The 18,144-nt window shown below is 48.8% G+C and overlaps 1 protein-coding gene across 9 annotated transcripts in view; it reads right to left on the bottom strand.

Moving 5' to 3' along the window:
- MARK2 (microtubule affinity regulating kinase 2) overlaps positions 1-12,908 on the bottom strand; it is a 56,357-nt gene extending 43,449 nt beyond the window's left edge. For 2 of the 9 annotated variants that reach the window (XM_045775616.2, XM_045775621.2), the window contains exon 1: positions 12,302-12,908. In XM_045775616.2, coding sequence (XP_045631572.1) covers positions 12,302-12,355 — 54 coding nt within the window. In that variant the 5' untranslated portion in view covers positions 12,356-12,908. The remainder of the gene's footprint in view (positions 1-12,301) is intronic. The other 7 variants (XM_045775619.2, XM_045775624.2, XM_045775627.2 and 4 more) reach the window with 6 other exon arrangements.
- Between the last annotated feature and the right edge of the window lie 5,236 nt (positions 12,909-18,144).

Here is an 18,144-nt window from a genome sequence, read left to right as displayed (position 1 = left end):
TAAATGGACTATGTCTATTAATATTTACTGTATCAGAAATAAGAAAAGACTTAAATATGTATCCATCCATTTAATAGAACATAATAAACCCATTACATGTAAACATGAGTTACTTATTTTTCTTTAAGATTTATTTATTTGAGAGAGAGAGAGCACGCGTGGAGAGGGACAGACAGAATCTCAAGCCGACTCCACACTGAGTGCGGACCCTGATGTGGGGCTCGATCTCACGACCGAGATCATGATTGAGCTGAAACCAAGAGTCAGATGCTTAACCAACTGAGCCACCCAGGTGCCCCGTGAGATACTTATTTTTAATGAAAAAAACCTATTCACCAAACCACAATTTCACAGTGCGAAAGGAAGTCCACCCCATGAACTAATCTCATAATCCAATCAAAACACAATACCAGACAAAAACTCAAAAAACCCCACACTAAAACACTAAAGAAAAAAAAATGAGGAAAACTTAAAGAATGAAGAGGAAGGGAAAATGGGAAAAAGAAAAAAATTAAGGAAAAAGAGGGAAGGGGAATAAACAAGGCACAGATAAAACAACAACGAAAAACTTCAAGGGGCCAATGCTGTACGTATTAGAGGGAGGAAATAAGTTAGTTTGGGTCAAAGTCTCTGAGGCCCAGACAGGACTATATAGTAGCCGGAATTGTAAACAAGGGCACCTTATGAAGTCATCGCAAGTAACCAACCCAAGACAGAAAATCAACTCAAGTTTTGTCTCCAAACACAGGTTCTTCTCACTTTTTGGTCTCCAAAACTCTCTATACTCTTAAATAAATTACCAAGGACTGCAGAAATCTTTTGTGTATGGGGGTTATAGCTATCGATAGCTACCTTATTAGACACTGAAACAGTAATTCAAAAAAATATTTTTATTAATTCATTCAAAATAATAAACCCATTACATGTTTATATGGAAAACCTATATTTTTGTGTGAAAAAAACTGTACTTTCTAAAACAAAATGAAATGCATGGCAAAAACTGCACTGTTTTACATTGCTGCACATCTCTTTAGTGTCTGGCTTCATGGACGAGAGCCGACTTCTTATATCTGCTTCTGCATTCGATGTGCTTCGATCTGTTGCTCTGGTTGTAAGATACAAAGAAAATCTTCAGACAGACCTGTAGTTGGAAAATGGAGTGTAACAGCCTTTCAGATACTGCGAATTTTCTTCTTTGACACCAGACCAAAGCTCAAAAGTAATAGTTTTTAAAAGCTAGTTGCCACGTGCTATCTGAGATTTTATCAATGAATTTGTTGTGTACTTTTACGTGAAAATCCATTGGTCATCTTGCACTTTTTGAGTGGCTCTTTTACCTACTGGCAATCGGGGAAATATTCCTTCGTTGAATTATACAGAATTTCCAAATACTGACATTTCATACAATATCAAAAAATCACATTCCGTTAATTTTACCACTGATCTCATCAAAAAAGTCTTTGACAAATATAAGTTTTCAAAATTTAAAAATTCTCATTTTCACCTGAAAGCTTGAATTTTATCACTGGCAACGGTGACAGACTCACTTTGTTCAATTTCAAGAAAATGTCCACTAAACACTCAAGTATGAATAACTACAGTTTAACCGTCAGTTGTTCTTTCAAGTAAAAACGATGATCCATGCATCTGGGTCAGCTCCAACACACTAGTGCATTTTCCTAAGACAGTCCTTGTACTGTGGTATCCAGCAGCAAGGCTCCACGGATACTTGGCATTTCATCACTCAAAATATTAAAGAGACTTTTATTAGAGAGTTGAGATTTAATAAAAATTAATAATTTTTAGTGCTTCATCCAAGACATTCTTAAGTGAAATGGCTTTCTTTCTTTTTTTTTTTTTTTTTAACCACAAGCAAAGAGCAGGAAAGAAGTCACGACTACCACCACGAGTGGAGTCTGGTGCCACTCACTGCCTTGATTCATGTTATGACGCCAGCAATTTTCTCTGCCATTGCTTCTGCACCAATCGTGCAAATGGAAATGAAGTTGTTCTAGGATGAACCGTGAGAATCAAAAGAGTTATTCACCCCTTGCGTACTTGTGTTCACTGCTGAGCATTCACATAAAAGAAAATTCTTGGAGGTGTAGCTGGTGCGGACACAGGCTGAGCCACGTCTGTAAATCTGCTCATTCGTAAGGCAAAAGCACAAGTCCACAAACAAGATATGAACTCCGTCATCATATTTGTAGCTAGATCTTTAATTCGACGAGTCATGGTAACACACGAAGTGGCCCTGCCTTGGATTTTACTGACTTTTCATCCAGTGGGCATTCGGCAATGTCTGCTGCTCAATATTTCTATCAGTCTCTCGGCTATCGGGTGGGCTTTTCCAGCCAAAGCAATGTCGTAACTTATCCTGTAAGATTCAGTGACTTTTTCATTTCTAGGCTGGAAAACTGGAACAAATTCTGGCTTTTAAAGAGCTCATGGTGTGTACACTTAAAATACTCAGTTCCTTTTTCTTTAAGCTCTGAATGATTGGTCTTGACGTGATGTTGCAACTTAACTGGCGCTATAATACTACACAAACGTGTTCCGTTGCGTAAGACACAATAACGTACACTGTTAACATCTATAAAGCTGAGGAGAAGATAGCTTTCCTTATAACATTGTCTCTTTTACTAACTCTTCATTTCTTATTTACAGTTCTGCCTAGATTCTTCAGATTCCTCCCATTCGCTCGTTGATGTGTTCATTTCAGTAAAGAGACTGCAAATCTTCTAATCTCCCTTTTTAAAGCCAACAATCCATCCTTAAATATAAGAGAAATATGATAAATTTTCCTCTGTTTCAGAATAAAGTGCTAAAATAAGTTGTAAGTGAAATTTTTAAAATTAGAAGCTTTCCCCAAAGCTTTTACAAGTAAGTTTTACAAGTGGTACTTACTTCTTGTTGTGTTTCCTCGAAGGTGCCAGGAAAATGCTGGGATTTCAAAATAATGATTTATAGGACAATAATGAGGTTTACAGGGATTACACCAGGCACAACTGAAGACAGCTAGTAAGAGTACCGCAGAAGTACTCAGAACAAACTGAGTTCATCATTGCAAACTTCCATATTTATACCTTAAAGGACTACCTTAAACATTCCAGAAAACACAAGAATACAGAAGCACACATTTCATTAGCCAAGAGTGATGATGTCAGCACACATCATTCAGCCTCTGGAAAACTCCACCGCACACCGAGAGAATGAGAGTGAAAAAAGGCAAATGCTGCATTCATGTTGTGATGAATCATTCTGATTTCGCGTACCGCCGAACGGGTCTTAGAGAGCCCCAGGGTCCTCAAAACACACTTCGGGAGCCACATGCAATATCGCATTACCAGAATTAACAAGCGCCTCCTCAGATCTCTCTCAAGACAGGGTCTGGCGTTGTAGCATTCCGGATAGGCCACAGGAAAACAGCAGAGAACTAGCTTAGACCCTGTCACCAGGGAAACTGGGATGCCGACCCTAGTAAGTTGTCAGATCGCCAAGCCTGGCTTTACTAAGGAAGGTGACTCCAGAGACATAAAAAGAAAATGTTTTCTAAAGCAGCAAATCCTTAACTTTATAGAAATCAGAGGAAGAGGAGAAAGGACTGGGTGGTTCTGGGATTCTATACATGAAGGAGATCTCAGACTATCAGAATTCCTCTCCTGAGCCACACCACAAAAGAGGCATAGAAACAGGTCAGGCAGAGTGGGACGTGGAGATGAAAACCCGAGATGGACAGTGATAATGAAGGAACAGAGTTCAAAGAAACCAAACAGAAAAAAAGGAAGTGAGAGAAGTCAGCAAAGGGGTCAAAAGGAAGAGGAAAATACAGTGAAAGAAATATTCCCTGATGAGCTCTGAGGCGACACTGTTACCTTTCTCCTTGGCCACAGTTGCAATGTGAAAAAACCAAGCAACTTACTTGCTGTTCTGACCAGGCATTCAGGCTCTAGAAGCTGCAAGAGATAAAGATAAACAAGGAACCAACTGAGACCAAAATCTCAGCCCAAGACTCAAAGTCCACAAACTCCAAGGAACAGCTGAGAAATGGCTGCGACCCTTCCAGGCCTCACAAAGGGGAGGCTTTCTTCTCACTTCAGAGAAGCCAACAGAGATAACAAGGACCTGCCCCTGAAGTCCCCTTTGCTAGTGAAAAAGGAACCTAAAATCATTAGCTGCTAAGTTCCCATGTGGTCTTTAAGAGAAACAGGGAGCTTTCTCCTGTTGCCAAAGGGTAAATACTGCACTTGAAGAAAGGAACGTGAAAGAAATCCCATGAGCGCACTCGGCGGGCCTCTAGTAACACCCGGATCCCAACACTCAGAAAAACCCATGCTCTGGTGACTTTGGACTTGGCCTTCCAGGCACCGATGAGACTGCACATACACCACCACCACCACCACTACTCACAACACAGAAGTATGGGCAAGCAGAAGGTAATGTTTTGGGGTGTTTCTTTTTTTTTTTAATTCATAAAATCACCTAAATACTGATATCCTGTAAATAAATGCAACCCCATTTTTTAAAGTGATATCAATAGTACCTAAATCTCTCCAACAGCATTCTATTCTGATAGCTGGTTGGCTCAAAAACAAAAAACCAAACAAAAGACAACTAACTAAAATAAACACATTTTTATTTTACTTTTTAAAGATTTTATTCATTTATTTGAGAAAGAGAGTGAGAGAGCACAAACCAGGGGGAGAGACAGAGGGAGAGGGAGAAGCGGGCTCCCCGCTGAGCAAGGAGCCCCATGCGGCCTGACCCCAGGACCCTGGGATCACGACCTGAACTGAAGGCAGACGCTCAACCCACTGAACCACCCAGGCGCCCAAAATAAACAAAATTTTTAAAAAATCGCTAGAAAAAGCACCTAAAGGACCCTAATAACTAAAAGAAACCAAGATTCTTTCAATCAATTCAGAGAAATTCCAACATATATTGACCTGGAGTTGTGTGGTGCTCAGAGAAAACCCACTGAGTTGCTCAACTAGAACGGTGATGAGGGTGATTATTACGTCCTGCCAGGCATTATTCTAAGTGCTTTATATTCATTACCCCTTTTAATGTTCACAATAACTACACCTACAAGATAGGTACTATCATTACTCCTTTTTTACAGATGAGCAAACAGGCCTGGAGCAATTAAGTAAGCCCAAGGTCATGGTAGGGGCTGACCAAGAGTCCAATACAGGGAATCGAACGTAGAACCCGCTGTAACCACAACACACCACTTATTGGAAGTCCCCGAGCGCTGGGATCTCTTTTCAACTCCGCCATAAGCTCAACTCAATTAGAATGCTATTGCTAGACCAAGCAGGCCTGAGGGGCCCCACATCCTGTGACTAGAGAACCAGTAAGTCAAACTCTTGTGGGCAAAAACAAAGCAACAAGCCACAAGTGCATCCAACACCACATGCAAAGACACTCAGATGATGGCCATCTGTGGAGGGGGTAGGGGAAGGCCAGCAGACCCTCGGGTCTAAAGAAGGTGCAGGAAAAGGGGGCCACCTTCCGTACAAGTTATCAGTAACCAAAACAAAACCCTCAGTGAAACGGTGCTCAGGAGAAGCAATGAGTAGATCATTGTAGTGGCTGCAGGAGCAGCCCGCCCCCAAGGGCAAGGGCAAGGGCTGGAACTATGTTTGCAGGTGGTTTCACTCATTAATCACCAAACTTTCAGACGTGGGAGTTTTCTGTTTAGTGGGGGACTGGGAAAACAATCCTGCTATATTAGTCCATTAGTGCTGATGGTCATAGGTGCCTCAGAATCCTATGTCCTTTCCCGGAGAAAGATGTCCTGCCACTTTTCAGGAAGTGCCAGCACCTGGTGACTGATGACTCCCACCTTTCCTACAGGTACCGATCAGGAACAAACGCACACTGTTCCCCATGGCTGAAGATCCTGCTGAGCTACCCAAGACCAAAAACTATTCTCTCTCCTTTTTTCTTCCCCAGCAGGCCTAGACAGACAGTCCCACTGCATCAAGCCAAAAGGTGTGGGGGTCTTACTGGATTTAGCCACCAGATCACAACAGCCAGGAGTCAGTTCCCCATTCACAAACCACAGACCCAGTCCCTTCTCCCTGGCCAGGTTGGAGTGCCTTCTGCCAAGCCGTGACCTGTGAAGAGGGGGCCCAAGAAAAGGAGTTGTATCTTAGAGTGTCCGGTGAAGGGTGTGTAAGACAAAGTTGCCCTGAGCAGCCCTGGGTGTAAGAGAGCCCAGCCCGCTCATATAGAGAGGCCAGGCCCAGAGACACGTTCAGTATTGGGAGGGGATGGGGGTGTTCACAGACCTCATCCAAACTCACACCTCAATGAGCAGAGCCCCAGAGGAGGCAGACCTTTGTATTGCCAACTTCCCAAAAAGCACACAGGAAAATAGGCCGAGGCTGCTCAAAACCAGCTTGACTGGTTCTACGGAGAAGCCTCTGGTCTGCTCCGACTTCCTTATGTTAAAAAGAAAAAGGTGGCTTGGAGCCAATCATTGAACACACCCCTCCTTTTCTCCTCTCTCCCTGCCCCCCCACCCCCCCAATCTGTTGTCTCTCAGGACTCACCTGGCCATCAGTATCAGTGTCCATCCTGTCCTCGCCTACCAAATCTGTGCTTACCCGGCTTCATAGGCCTAACATTAACCATTTGATGAGCAAAAGGAAATGCATTTGTTTTTGCCACTTATGCCCTCATTTTCTAATGAGAAATGTAGGGATACATGGAAGTAGAGAGAAAGAGTGCCTAGGGACCAAGAAACTTCAAATCCTCTAGCAAAAGCAGGCAGACAGGTGAAGGGATCTGGCCTATTTCTACCCACTACAGGATGAGCAGGGCTAGTGGGCAAGAGAAGAAACTGGGATCCCTCCTTCAATGAAGGATCACTGGAAACCAAGAGGCCAGATTCTCTCGTGATATGGTTTCAGATTCAGACGCACCCAAAAGACAGCATGGCACTCAGCAGCCAACACTAAAAGGGTTGTGGTGGGGTGGTGACATTCTGCTCCAAGAGCTAGAGCTTTCAGAGTTAACGTCGGAGAGATGGCCTCTTCCCATGCCAGAAGTGGAAATGGGTGGTTTCCTCCCCCACAAAGTTTGTAAAGGCTTACTCTTCCCTCTGCTGAGACAGAAGGGGAAAATGCACAGATAACACTGCAGTGACTCATTCGTGTTTGATGAAGACCGCGAGAAAGCCTGGAGAATCCAAGCTAGAAGTGCAAAAAGGTACAAATGCTGGCATCTCCCAACAAGAGAAGGAAACTCAGCCACCTATCTGGTTTGTCACTTTGCTGAACTTCCGCTGGAGGAGGAAGGCCTAGGTTTAAACTCCACCCACCCTTTCCCCATCCCTCTTGGTTTTTGCTTTGCTAGGCAAGTGGCAAGCCTGGCAGCACCACCGGCTCCAAGAGAATCAAACCCTTTCTCCATCTCCTCTCATGGCAGTGGCCTAGGAGCCACAGTCTACAGTTTAACCAGGCAGCGGGGGGCTGGGGCGGGACCTGGTTACTGCAGGAAAGCCTTGTCAGGCAGTCTTGGGGAAGGAAGGACAACCACCCTCCTCGCCCTTTCCATCTGCTGAGGTTACTTCATCCCAATCCATTAATGGGCTTCAAAGTGCTGCTGGGGGTGGGGGATAGCAGAGAGTCCATTTAGCAGAGCTATCATGGGGCCAAAGGTGGCGCCCAACCCCCACTCCGCTTGTCGATAATGGGCCACAAAGTCTGAGGCTTGGCTGCACTCTAGGCATAAAATATTCATTCCAGTCAACATAATACATATGTAGGGAAGTCATGGAAGCTTCTGGGAGAAGAGAAAGGCCAGCCAGGTGGCTAAGTGCGCAATGGGAAAGAGTTCACGGAGGCACGGGTTAGTCCTGGTCAAATGCCCACTGAGAATTGGGTTGTTCTGTCCAAAGGGGAAAGTGCCTAGTCGGAGAAGTTTCTGACTCCCAAGAGATCTAACCATGCAAACCACTCGGGCAAATTCTCAACTTTTTCCTATCTCATAGGGATCAGTTAAGACACTGACAGTGAAAAGAATCTCAGGCCCAATCTTCGGTCACCATCTGAAAGATGCAGCCATTCCCTATGCAAGCTTGATTTTAATCTAAAGCAGGCCAAGTTTCAATGACTGTCTTGTATCCATCTGTTTAGCTACTTCCCAAAGTCCACAGATTAGAGAAATTATTACAATTTACCAGGTGGTTACCTTTACTGGGTTCAAAGATTATGGTATGGTGAGCAACTCTCTGAACTCCCAACTCCTAAAGCCCTTGCTCTAACAAGGCCTCATTCTAATTTCTAGGGCCATGCAGGAAGTGAGAATGTCATCCACCCACACCTCTGACCAGAAGGCAGCACCACTAAGGAGCCCTTCGCCAGAGTCAAAGGGCAGAAGTCGGAGTCAGAACCCAGAGCACAGTGCCGCACAGCTCCCAGGAGATGGAGGGAAATGAGAGTCAATCCAGCTCTCTACTGGAGCTGACACTAAAACCAAATTATTCAACGCAACATTCAGCCAGAATCAACACTGGCATCCAAGGGATGTGTGTTTGGAGCGGCTCAGTTGTTCTTTACAGGATTCTCTAAGTCAGATTTGCTCGCTTCAGCCAGACTTCCACACTCCTCTTCCTAGAACCACCCAAAAGAATAAACAATGCCACTCACTCCCCAGAAGAATGACAGCACCCCCCCCCACTGCCGCTGAAGTGGGGCTGGTAGTGAAAGGCTCCCGCTTTCCGTCAGAAGCCCTCCCCGTGGTTCCTGAGGCCCAGGGGTGGGGCAGGTCTGAAGCCACACAGGCCCTCTACCAGGTGTTACAGGAAGCTATGGCCAGCGGCAGGAGAACTCTGGAAGTTGGACCCCTCTCTGCACTTGCCTTATTACTGCTGCCCTTGGCTGGAAGACAAACAGTCATCTTGCTGATTGCTTTCACCACAGCCAAGCCTCCAGGCCAGCAGAGCCATTTGGAAAAGAAGTGGACAGAAAGCTCAGCTCACAGACTGAGGATCCCCAAAACTACCAGCCCCAGGTCACAACCCTCCTTCTGCAAATGAAAGAGTCCATGGCTGTGAGAAAGCACATCTGCAACCAGGTGTCACAAAAATCATCTTAGAGACAGGGCTTGAATTTCTTTTATCTCCCACTTTCACTGTGAGAAGCAGAGTCAACAGCAAATAGGCACTCTTCCTGCAACACGAGGTTTATTTTTATGCTTCCATATTTTCTCTGTGTGTGTGTGTTATGTGTGTTTAATTCAGATGTGATCAAAGAGCTCCTGGAAACAGCTTCTCATCAGCCACATGGTTTAATAAAGAAAGGGGGAGAGGAAGAGCAAGAAGAGGTTGGAGATTGAAGACAACTAGGAGAGTTTGTTTACCTATTTCCTGGTGAAACCAGTTTAAATCATTTAAACCTAAATACAGTCATAGAGCATCTTTGGGGGGAAGGAATCAGCCCAACCAAATCCCTGGCTTTTTATTTCATAACACTACGGCTTACTGCAACGGCTGAACTTCCGGGACTACTTCGACTAGAATCACAACAGGACCAAGAGCTTTCCTGCTCTTACCTGTGGCATCATCTACTCTAAAGGACGCCGATGCTTCTGGCATCCCTGGCCTTGTGACCAGAAGGGCTGCTAGCTGTCTTTTTCCATGTTTTGAAAAATACAGGCATCTGCCTGTGGTAGGTGTATCCAAGCTTTCCCAAAGGCTGTGCTTTTGCTGGGACGAGACTTAATATCAAGTAAACAGCGTGACTGGCTACCTTGAGAACGCGAGCAGAAGCGATGAAGTGGCTTTGGGGAACCTAAGTCCATAAAGAGTGCAAACGGGATGAGTAACCCATAATTTGGAACAGGATGACAAAGTATGCAGCCACTGCTCCAGATAAAGTTATCAAAGAGCAGCTTGCATTCCCAAATGGTTCACCCGATTACTGCTCTCATAAAATCAATGGGTGTACACCGACTTCCTACTATGCGCTCAGCAGTCTTCGACGCATGCAGGGAAGAGAGGAAATCAATGCACACATCACAAGAAAAAGACCATGGCGAGAATACATTTACATTTAGTAAACAGCACAAAGAAACCACATTGAGGCAGTCTGTTACTCTACTTTGCTGAACACAATGCCCCCCACAGCCTCAGCGGAGAGAGTAGGCACTCCACCGCCACTCCCCGCATGCCTGAGGGTGTCAGTCAGTCACTTGGCCTCCTCCTACCAGCTCATAATCAACAGTCTGGGAAAGTTCTCCGGTTAAGCAGGGTTTACCTGCTAAGACAAAGGTTGTGATAGGAAAAGGGATAGAACAGGCCACCTCAGGAGGGCCTAGGAAAAGCGGTTCCCAGCAAGCAGAGAAACAGCTGGCAAGTGAGGGCAAGACTGGGAGATACAGACCACACTCTGGTTTCCAAAGACCTCAGTCCCATGCAGAGCCAGTTGCAAAACCCAGTGATGAAACAGAAATCCACCGGCCCTCCCTCTCAACTCGTTTCGCCCCCAGAAGCAATCAATCCATCAGCAACAAAAGGGTCAACCGGTGCAGAGAAAAACTTGGGCCAGAACTCCTCCTGAGTTCCTGACTGCCCAGGTGACAGAGAGCGAGGGCGGGTGACACAAGAGAAAAACGCAGGAAAACGCAACGAGGGCAGATTTTCCAGGGAAGGATGTGAACACGCAAGAGAATAGAACAACGGTTCTACTCAGCTACGAAGAAAGAGTGGTACGAGAGGAAAACATAAAGGATGTCATAAGGGAGAGGATGCAGAAAGGCGCTGCAGCCCCAGGGGAGAAGAGCTCCTTTTTCAAGTCAAGTTTTTCTGGCCTAGTAAAGTTCTCCACCGAGGAGGGTGTGCCAGGCAGGGAACGCTCCCCAGAGCAGGCAGCAGTCAGCATGGGACTCAGGACGTGGTGAAAGGAAGGGGAGGGGTGGAAAGTGGACGCCTCTCAGCTCACAGGTGAGGTGACACAGAAAACGCTAAAGCCTGGGTGACAGATGATAGCAGTGATTGCCAGGACGAGGGGGAGGGGGTGTAGCTCAAGAAAACGAGTATGCTGAGTGCCTGGACGGGGAGTTACAAACACAGGCCAGTCGGGAGGGAAGGGCCAGGGGCATGTGTGGGGTAAAGAAATATGCTGTGAAGAAGGCAAGAGACTAATCCGGGGATGAAAAGCAACCCTGGTTAAGAGAGAGCGAGGAAGACCTGGTGAGGGTAGAGAAACCGGAAGGCACCAAGCAAGGAGGAAGAAACTATGAAAAGTGACAGAGCCAGGAGTGAAGACACAGGAAGGCATCATGGTTTGTGCTGCAGTGTGAGAAAACAGAAAGGCAAGGATGGTGAGGGAGCGTGACAGGGGAAAGGACTCAGCAACAGGTTGTACTGATAGAGTGGGGCTGGGAGAATGTTCTCCCTCCGTAGGGAGAGTCCAGGGAGCAGGCTGGTAAAGCACTCAAGTGAGAAAACAGGAAGCCCAGAGACTTAAACCAAACCTGGGGGAAGAGAACGGGAGGGATCCAGACTCTGAAGGGAACCCTTCAGAATGGAACCCCATAGACAACCTGTGGGAAAACTATGCGCATGACAGCAGTATGGGAAACACGGAAGCAACAAATGCCAGCGCGAGGCACCAGGGAGCTCCTGGAGAAAAGAAGGGAAAGTGATGAGCAAAGAGTAGGCGAACCATTTGGAAAGGTGATGAGGGTGGAGCTGGTGGGTTGCAAGCGTGAGGGAGAGCACAATTTGGAGAAGGAAGAGGGTAAAAAAAAAAAAAAAAAAAAAAAAAAAAAAGCTAGGGAACTGGAAAGGGATAGGGAATCGAGAACACACTCCGGGGCAAGGACCCTGAGGGTGATAACCAGGGACTGGGAGAACCGGTGCGGGAGGAGGAGATGCAAGGCTGGAGAGATGGAGGAAGAGGTGGACAACGATCTGGGGCAAATCGCGGGGTGCTGTTCGAGGAGCAGGAGGGTGGCGGCTTTAAGCGTGGGTGGAGGAAGACCAGAAAGGCCCCTGAGAGAAAAAGGGAAGAGAAGGGGAAGCTAGGGAGGTAACACGGAAGGGCGCAGGAGGGCGGTGAGGGGAGAGGGGGGTCAGCAGAAAAGACAAGTGTGCAGCTTGGAGTCAGGACGAGGTGGGTCCCAGGACAGGACTCAGAGGGGGATGTGCGAGGCCGAGAGCCAGATGACAGGGCAGCCGAGGCTTGCAGGGTGGCAGCAGGGACACGAGGAGAGCAGAGGAAGGAGGAGGCTCTGCAAGGTGCAGGGGCCCAGTCAGAGAATTCGGGGAGCCCTCGGGGCTCCTTACCTGCTCCGTGTCCCTCTCGTTCAGCGTGGGTAGGGGGGTCCGGGCGCTGGACATGGCGCCGGTATCTCAGGGGAGGGAACCGAGAAGCTTGGAGGAAGGGAGGGAAGGGAAGGCGCGGAGCCCGGCCGGGCGGGGCTTCTCACAGCAGGGGCACCCGCCGCATGGGCCCCGGCCGGGGGTGCGGGGAGGCCGGGCAGCCGCTCACGCCAGCCCGGGGATGCGCCGCTCGGGCTAGGCCGCGCCGGCTCCGAGCGGCTCCGGACCGCACCCCCCCGACCCCCGGCTGGGCTGTGCCGCCTTTCGGCCGGGCCGCGCCGCTCCGCCTACTCTCTGCCGCCGCAGCCGGCCGCCTGCCTCGCTCCTCCCCTGCCCTCAGCGGCACTGCTCCGCGCCCGGCACACAGGCAGCCGCCGCCGGACCTGCTGCTCCCAACATGGCCGCCACCACCGCCGGCCCTCGGCTTTTTCCGCCGGCAGCAGCCGGAAACATCCGAAGCGACGAGGAACGGGAGGGGGGCGCGCCTCCTCCTCTCGGCCGCGGACTACGGGTGAATTCCGGAAACACCCGAAGAAGGTAACCCCCGGGGACGCGCACACCGCCTAGATTCCGAAGCCCAAGCTTCGGCTCTGTTTACGGAAATCCACGAAGCCACTCGGGACACTCCAGACACGCCCATAGGCCTTTCCCCGCCCACTTCAAACTGGCTCGCTGCGGTTTCCGGAAACACCCGAAGTGGCTCCGCGTGCAGTGAGCCGGCCACGCCCCCGTCCCTCCCCTGCAGCTCACGGCGGTCGTCGGCCATTTCCGGCAACACCCGAGGCCGGGCGAGCCCCGAGTTGTTCCCTCGGGTAGTTCTCAGAGTCTGACTCCTCGTTTCTTTCCGTCAGTTTCCGGGTATTTTCAAACCCTGAACAGGGAGCGCGGATCACCTGCGCACGTTATTATTTGTCTAAATAGAAAATAAGGCTGTTAGCCGTCCCAACGATCGGCATCCTTTGGTTCTAAAGCAACTTCCCCGCCTGCGTGTCTGCTCATCAGTCAGCTCTTAAAATCCATCTCGTTTATCATCCTATCAACATGTGTGTCACTTGTCAAATGCAGCGTTAGTGTATGACCTGTCTACTTAGCATTCTTCACCTGCCATCGTCTATCTGGGCTTCCATATATCCGTACACCCTACGTCTAGTCTGCAGTGTTCCCTAAGGTCCGGGGCAGGCACCAGGTCAGTGTCCTTGGCTCCCGGCTGTGGGAGGCTTCCGGGTCCCCCCAGCCCTGCATTCCAGCCCCAGCTCGGTGGAATGAAAATGCGATGTGATCTTGGAAAGATTACATAACATCTCTGAGTTTAGGCTCCTTGACGTCCTTATATTAAGAGAATTCATGCCTTTGTTCCAGTGATGACATTCTAAATAACATCTCTGAATTCCACTTACCTCTTTTTTAAAATTGTTCAAAATAGCACAAAACGACATTGCACTATGGTAATATTGAGTCACGCAGGTTACCTTTTAAAATACCCCTGTAAGGTAAGGCAGGGGGAGACATTCTCACCTTAATTCATTTTTCATTTATCCCTTCTAAGAGAAGAAAATTCACAGAAAAGAGAAACTGGTTGAAAATGAGGATTTCTCAGGATGACACAAAGAATGGGCACCCGGACAAGTTCCCTTCCTTTCTGGGCTTCAGTTTCATCGATAAGATGAGATCCCTCTCATCTTTTGAGAGCCCCAACTCCAACAGGAAATTCACTCTTCACTTCCCCCTAGACTGTTTCACCAGGGAGAGGCAGTAGGCTGGTTTCATTCCTCAGGCTCTAAGCTGCCCCCACCCATGGTACCCTAGACATGTGGGAACTTGCCCCACCCCCACCCCAGGGCTCAACAGCAGCTTAAGGTGGGCAGAAGCCAGAGTCCCCACAGGAGCCCGAGACCAGGCTCAAGCAGCAAGTTCCCAAAGGTACAGGAGCATAGAGGCCCCAGGAATTGTGAGGGAAAGTGCAGGAGGGACCTCTGACACTTGACTTTCAACTCCCATCTTGAGCAGAGCCCTTGGCCAAGTCACCCAGAGAAATAGGCAGCTGGACAGATGCAATGAGGGAGTGTATGGAGTACTTCCTAAGGCTACCAGTGCCACCTACAGTACTCCGGGGCACCTCCCCATGGCCCATTCTGGCTCCAGTCAGGCTCCCAGTCATTGAGGAAGAAGTTGATGAAGGAGCACACAAGGAGGTGAGAGGAAAAGAGAGGAAGAGGTGAGGACAGGGGATAGTCCATTCCCCCCACCCCAAATTCATCCAGAAAATCCATGAGAATGATCTGCCCTCTGGTGGCCAAAGGGAGACACACCATTGATTCCTGTGCCCCGCACAGCTCCCAGGCTTGGGTCTGGAAAAGAGGGGAAGGGGTTGGAGGAGCAAAGGAAGGTGCCCTCGGGGTCTTTCCTGGCCATGTTCTTGTCTGAGCAAACTCTACCTCCTCCATGCTTCTAACTCGCTCCAGCTCTCACCCTGCCCTCCGTCCTTTAGCACCCACCCCCAGCTCACCTGTCCCCTCCTCTTCCTCACAAGGCCGTCTAACTGGTCTTCCTGCCTAGACTCTCTCCGACCTAATCCCACCAGACGTGCCAGAATAGTCCGCCTAAAGTCCAGCTCCAATTACATTTCTGCGCTGCTAGAAAATCTCTTACCAGCTCCCGTGTAGGATAGGCAGAGCTGGCTTCCTGGGCCCGGGACCCATACAGTCACACAGAGCCCTACTCTTAGAAGGGCCTTGAGCTTGATTTAATACTCTGCTGTTACCCTTTTGAAATTTTTACCAAGGGGGCCCTGCATTTTCATTTTGCATCAGGCCCCACAAATTTGGGGGCCGGTCCTGGTGGTAAGAAAAATGTTAGCCTGCATTCAAAGCATTGCACAGTCTAGCCTCAACTTACCTTGCTAATATCCTCTCTAGCTTGGTATCATTGGTTGACACCTCCCCCAATTCCTGCCACCAAGCTCCCTCACCTGCGCCACCCTCGGCTTCCAGATGAACTTCAAGTTTCTGTTCAAATGTCACTTTCTTAAATCCCCTAACCTACCTAGTTCTCCTCAGAGATTAATTATTGCCACACAGTTACCCCTCTTCAATCTGCAAACTCGTCCATTCATAAATCTCTATGGAGCCCCTACTATGTGTAAGACATTGTTTTAGTTTCCTCAACTATGTCAGTGAACAAAATAGAAAAAGATCTCTGTGCTTAAGGAACTTATATCTCAATCAGAGGAAGACAGACACCAAAATCACAGTAAGGATTAAGGGCCATGGGAAATAAAGGCAGTCAGCTAAAGACGATCAGAATTGCAGGGGTGAGTGGGAGGAATATGAGTTGCAGTACTAAGGTCCTCAGAGTTGGCCTCACCTAGAAGTTAACAGTTGAAGTGAGCTCTGTGGATATCTAGGGTAAGAGGTTTCTAGGCAGAGGGGACGGTCAGTGCAAAGGCCCTGAAGCAGGAGAACAAAAAGGCCACTGGGACTGGAGCAGAGAGGGGGTGAGTAGTAGAAGAGGGCAGAAAGGCATCCTGAGGCCAGGCCTGGTGGACCACTGCTCTGGCTTTCCCTCAGAATGGATGGGGAGCCACGGCAGTGACATGATCAGACCGGCTGCTGAGTTGAGAAGAGGGTAAAGGGGCAGGGCAGGAGCAGAAGCCTGGAGACCAAGAAGGAGACTTTTAGGATAATTCGAGGGTGAGGTAACAGCAGCTTGGAGAGGAGAAGCAGTAGCGGAAGTAGTGAGAAGTGGTTGGCTTTAGGATATATTTGGAAGATAGGGCTGACAGGATTTCTTGATGGATTGGCTTAGGGGTTGTGTGAGAGAGAATTTAAGGGTACCTCCAAGCTTTCTAACCTGAATAAACCAAAACAAACACAAAAAAGCCATCTACCACAGGCCTCAGACCAGGTAGAAACCAATCAACAGGACCAGGGTTCCAGAGCAGTCACGAGGCCCCCTGGAATCAGGGAAGGCAGGGTTGTGGGATTCCCAGCCCCAGCAGGCACAAAGGGGTTAGAGTAGCTCTCCCACCATGGGCAGGCAGTGAGGAAAGAAGTCAAAGGGAGGTAGGGGTGCTCAAATGGTACTACTCGCACCCCTACGAAACAATGCAACTCTTCAACTTTCTCCTCCCAAGCAGGGGGGCCAGAGAGCATGCTCATTCCAGGCAGGCCACTCTCCAGGGTGGGAGGCAAGGTCCAGAATTACTCTCTGATCAAGAGTCAGATGTTTGGGGTGAGGGAAGACCCGCACGTGCGCCCTCTGACTCGCCACAGACCCTCCCATCTCGCAGAGCTTTATTCTATTTTACTTGGTGTCTCTGAATTTCCATCATGCACTTTATCACCATTGCCAGACACCATACTGAAGTCAGGCCATTTCAGAGATGTTGGAGTGTGAAAAAAATGTGCATTGAAGCACTCACGGACTAGAATGTTCATTATCAGCGCCCCGGCCCAACCACCTCCAGGGCTGGCGCTACCATTCACATCCCCCGTCTTGGTTTTGCTAACAGGCCCTGAGAGCTGTGTACCGTGTGGACGCTATCGCAGTTACGATGAGCAGACGGCTCCGTGATTTCCCCCAGCCGACTAAGAAGGAAGTCAAAGTGCGGAGAAGCTCGGTTCCTTGATGCGGGAGTGGGACTAGGGGGTCACGCTCAGGCTTCCTCGCCCATGAGAGGCGAATGGGGTAGCCAGTGAACACACACGTCCTGCCACAGAGGTGCTCCTTTTTTTTTTTTTTTTAAAGATTTTATTTATTTATTTGACAGAGAGACAGCCAGCGAGAGAGGGAACACAGGCAGGGGGAGTGGGAGAGGGAGAAGCAGGCTCCCAGCAGAGGAGCCCGATGTGGGGCTCGATCCCAGAATCCCAGGATCAAGCCCTGAGCCGAAGGCAGATGCTTAACGACTGAACCACCCAGGTGCCCCCACCGAGGTGCTCCTTAGTAGCTATGTGATCTTAGGCAAGCCTCTGAACCTCTACCTTCATTTTCCCATCTCTTAAATAGGGAGAATAAAAGTACCTACTTCATAAGGTTGATTGGTGAGGATATGAGTTAATATATGAAACATGCTTAGACAGAGTCCGGTGGAGGGCCAGCCCTTCGTGTGGGCTGCTGTGATTATAAGGCATATTCTAGCCAGCGTCCCTGAGTCTCCTTTCAATTCTCTCTGCTATAACCTCCCTACTTCCCTGGAGAACAATACTGAACTGGAAGTAAGAGAGCCCATTCTGGTCGCAGCTCTGTCACTAATGGATCACGTGACCCATTAGGTAACTCGCTTCCCCCTTTGGGGTCTCAGGCTCCTTGTCTGCACGAGGAAGGGGAGCTAGACTCGCTGCTCTCTATGGGGTCATCTATAATGGTATTGTCTGAGTGTCTATGTTCCCCCCGGGATTCCTATGCTGCAATCCTAACCCCCAAGGTGATGGTGATGGCCTTGGGAGGTGATGAGGTCGTGAGGGCCCTGCATGACCTACTGGGCAGAGTGGGATTAGTACCTTCATAAAAGGGGCCCCACAGGCCTCTCCAGTCCCTTCCACCACGTGAACCAGGAAGCAGGCTCTGAATCTGTCAGCGCTTTGATCTCGGACTTGCAGCTTTCAGAACTGTAATAGTGTATAAGCCACGAGTCTATGGTATTGTTACGGCAGCTCGAGGTCTAAAACAGTCTCTGAAACCCAAACCGAGCAACCCTATCCCTCTCTCCCTTCCTCAGCCATGGCCTGGGACCACCTCGCCTGGGATGGAGGGGACGGTGTCCCTGCCGGCCTCGCTCACGTGTGCTCCCAGTGCAGTAGGATGAT

Source organism: Ursus americanus, chromosome 24 (genome assembly GCF_024610735.1).
Source record: "Ursus americanus isolate L20-20 chromosome 24, mUrsAme1.1.p, whole genome shotgun sequence".
In the NCBI taxonomy this organism is placed as follows: domain Eukaryota; kingdom Metazoa; phylum Chordata; class Mammalia; order Carnivora; family Ursidae; genus Ursus; species Ursus americanus.
The sequence above is the reverse complement of the archived record's forward strand: the minus strand, read 5'-3'. Positions and strand labels throughout refer to the sequence as shown.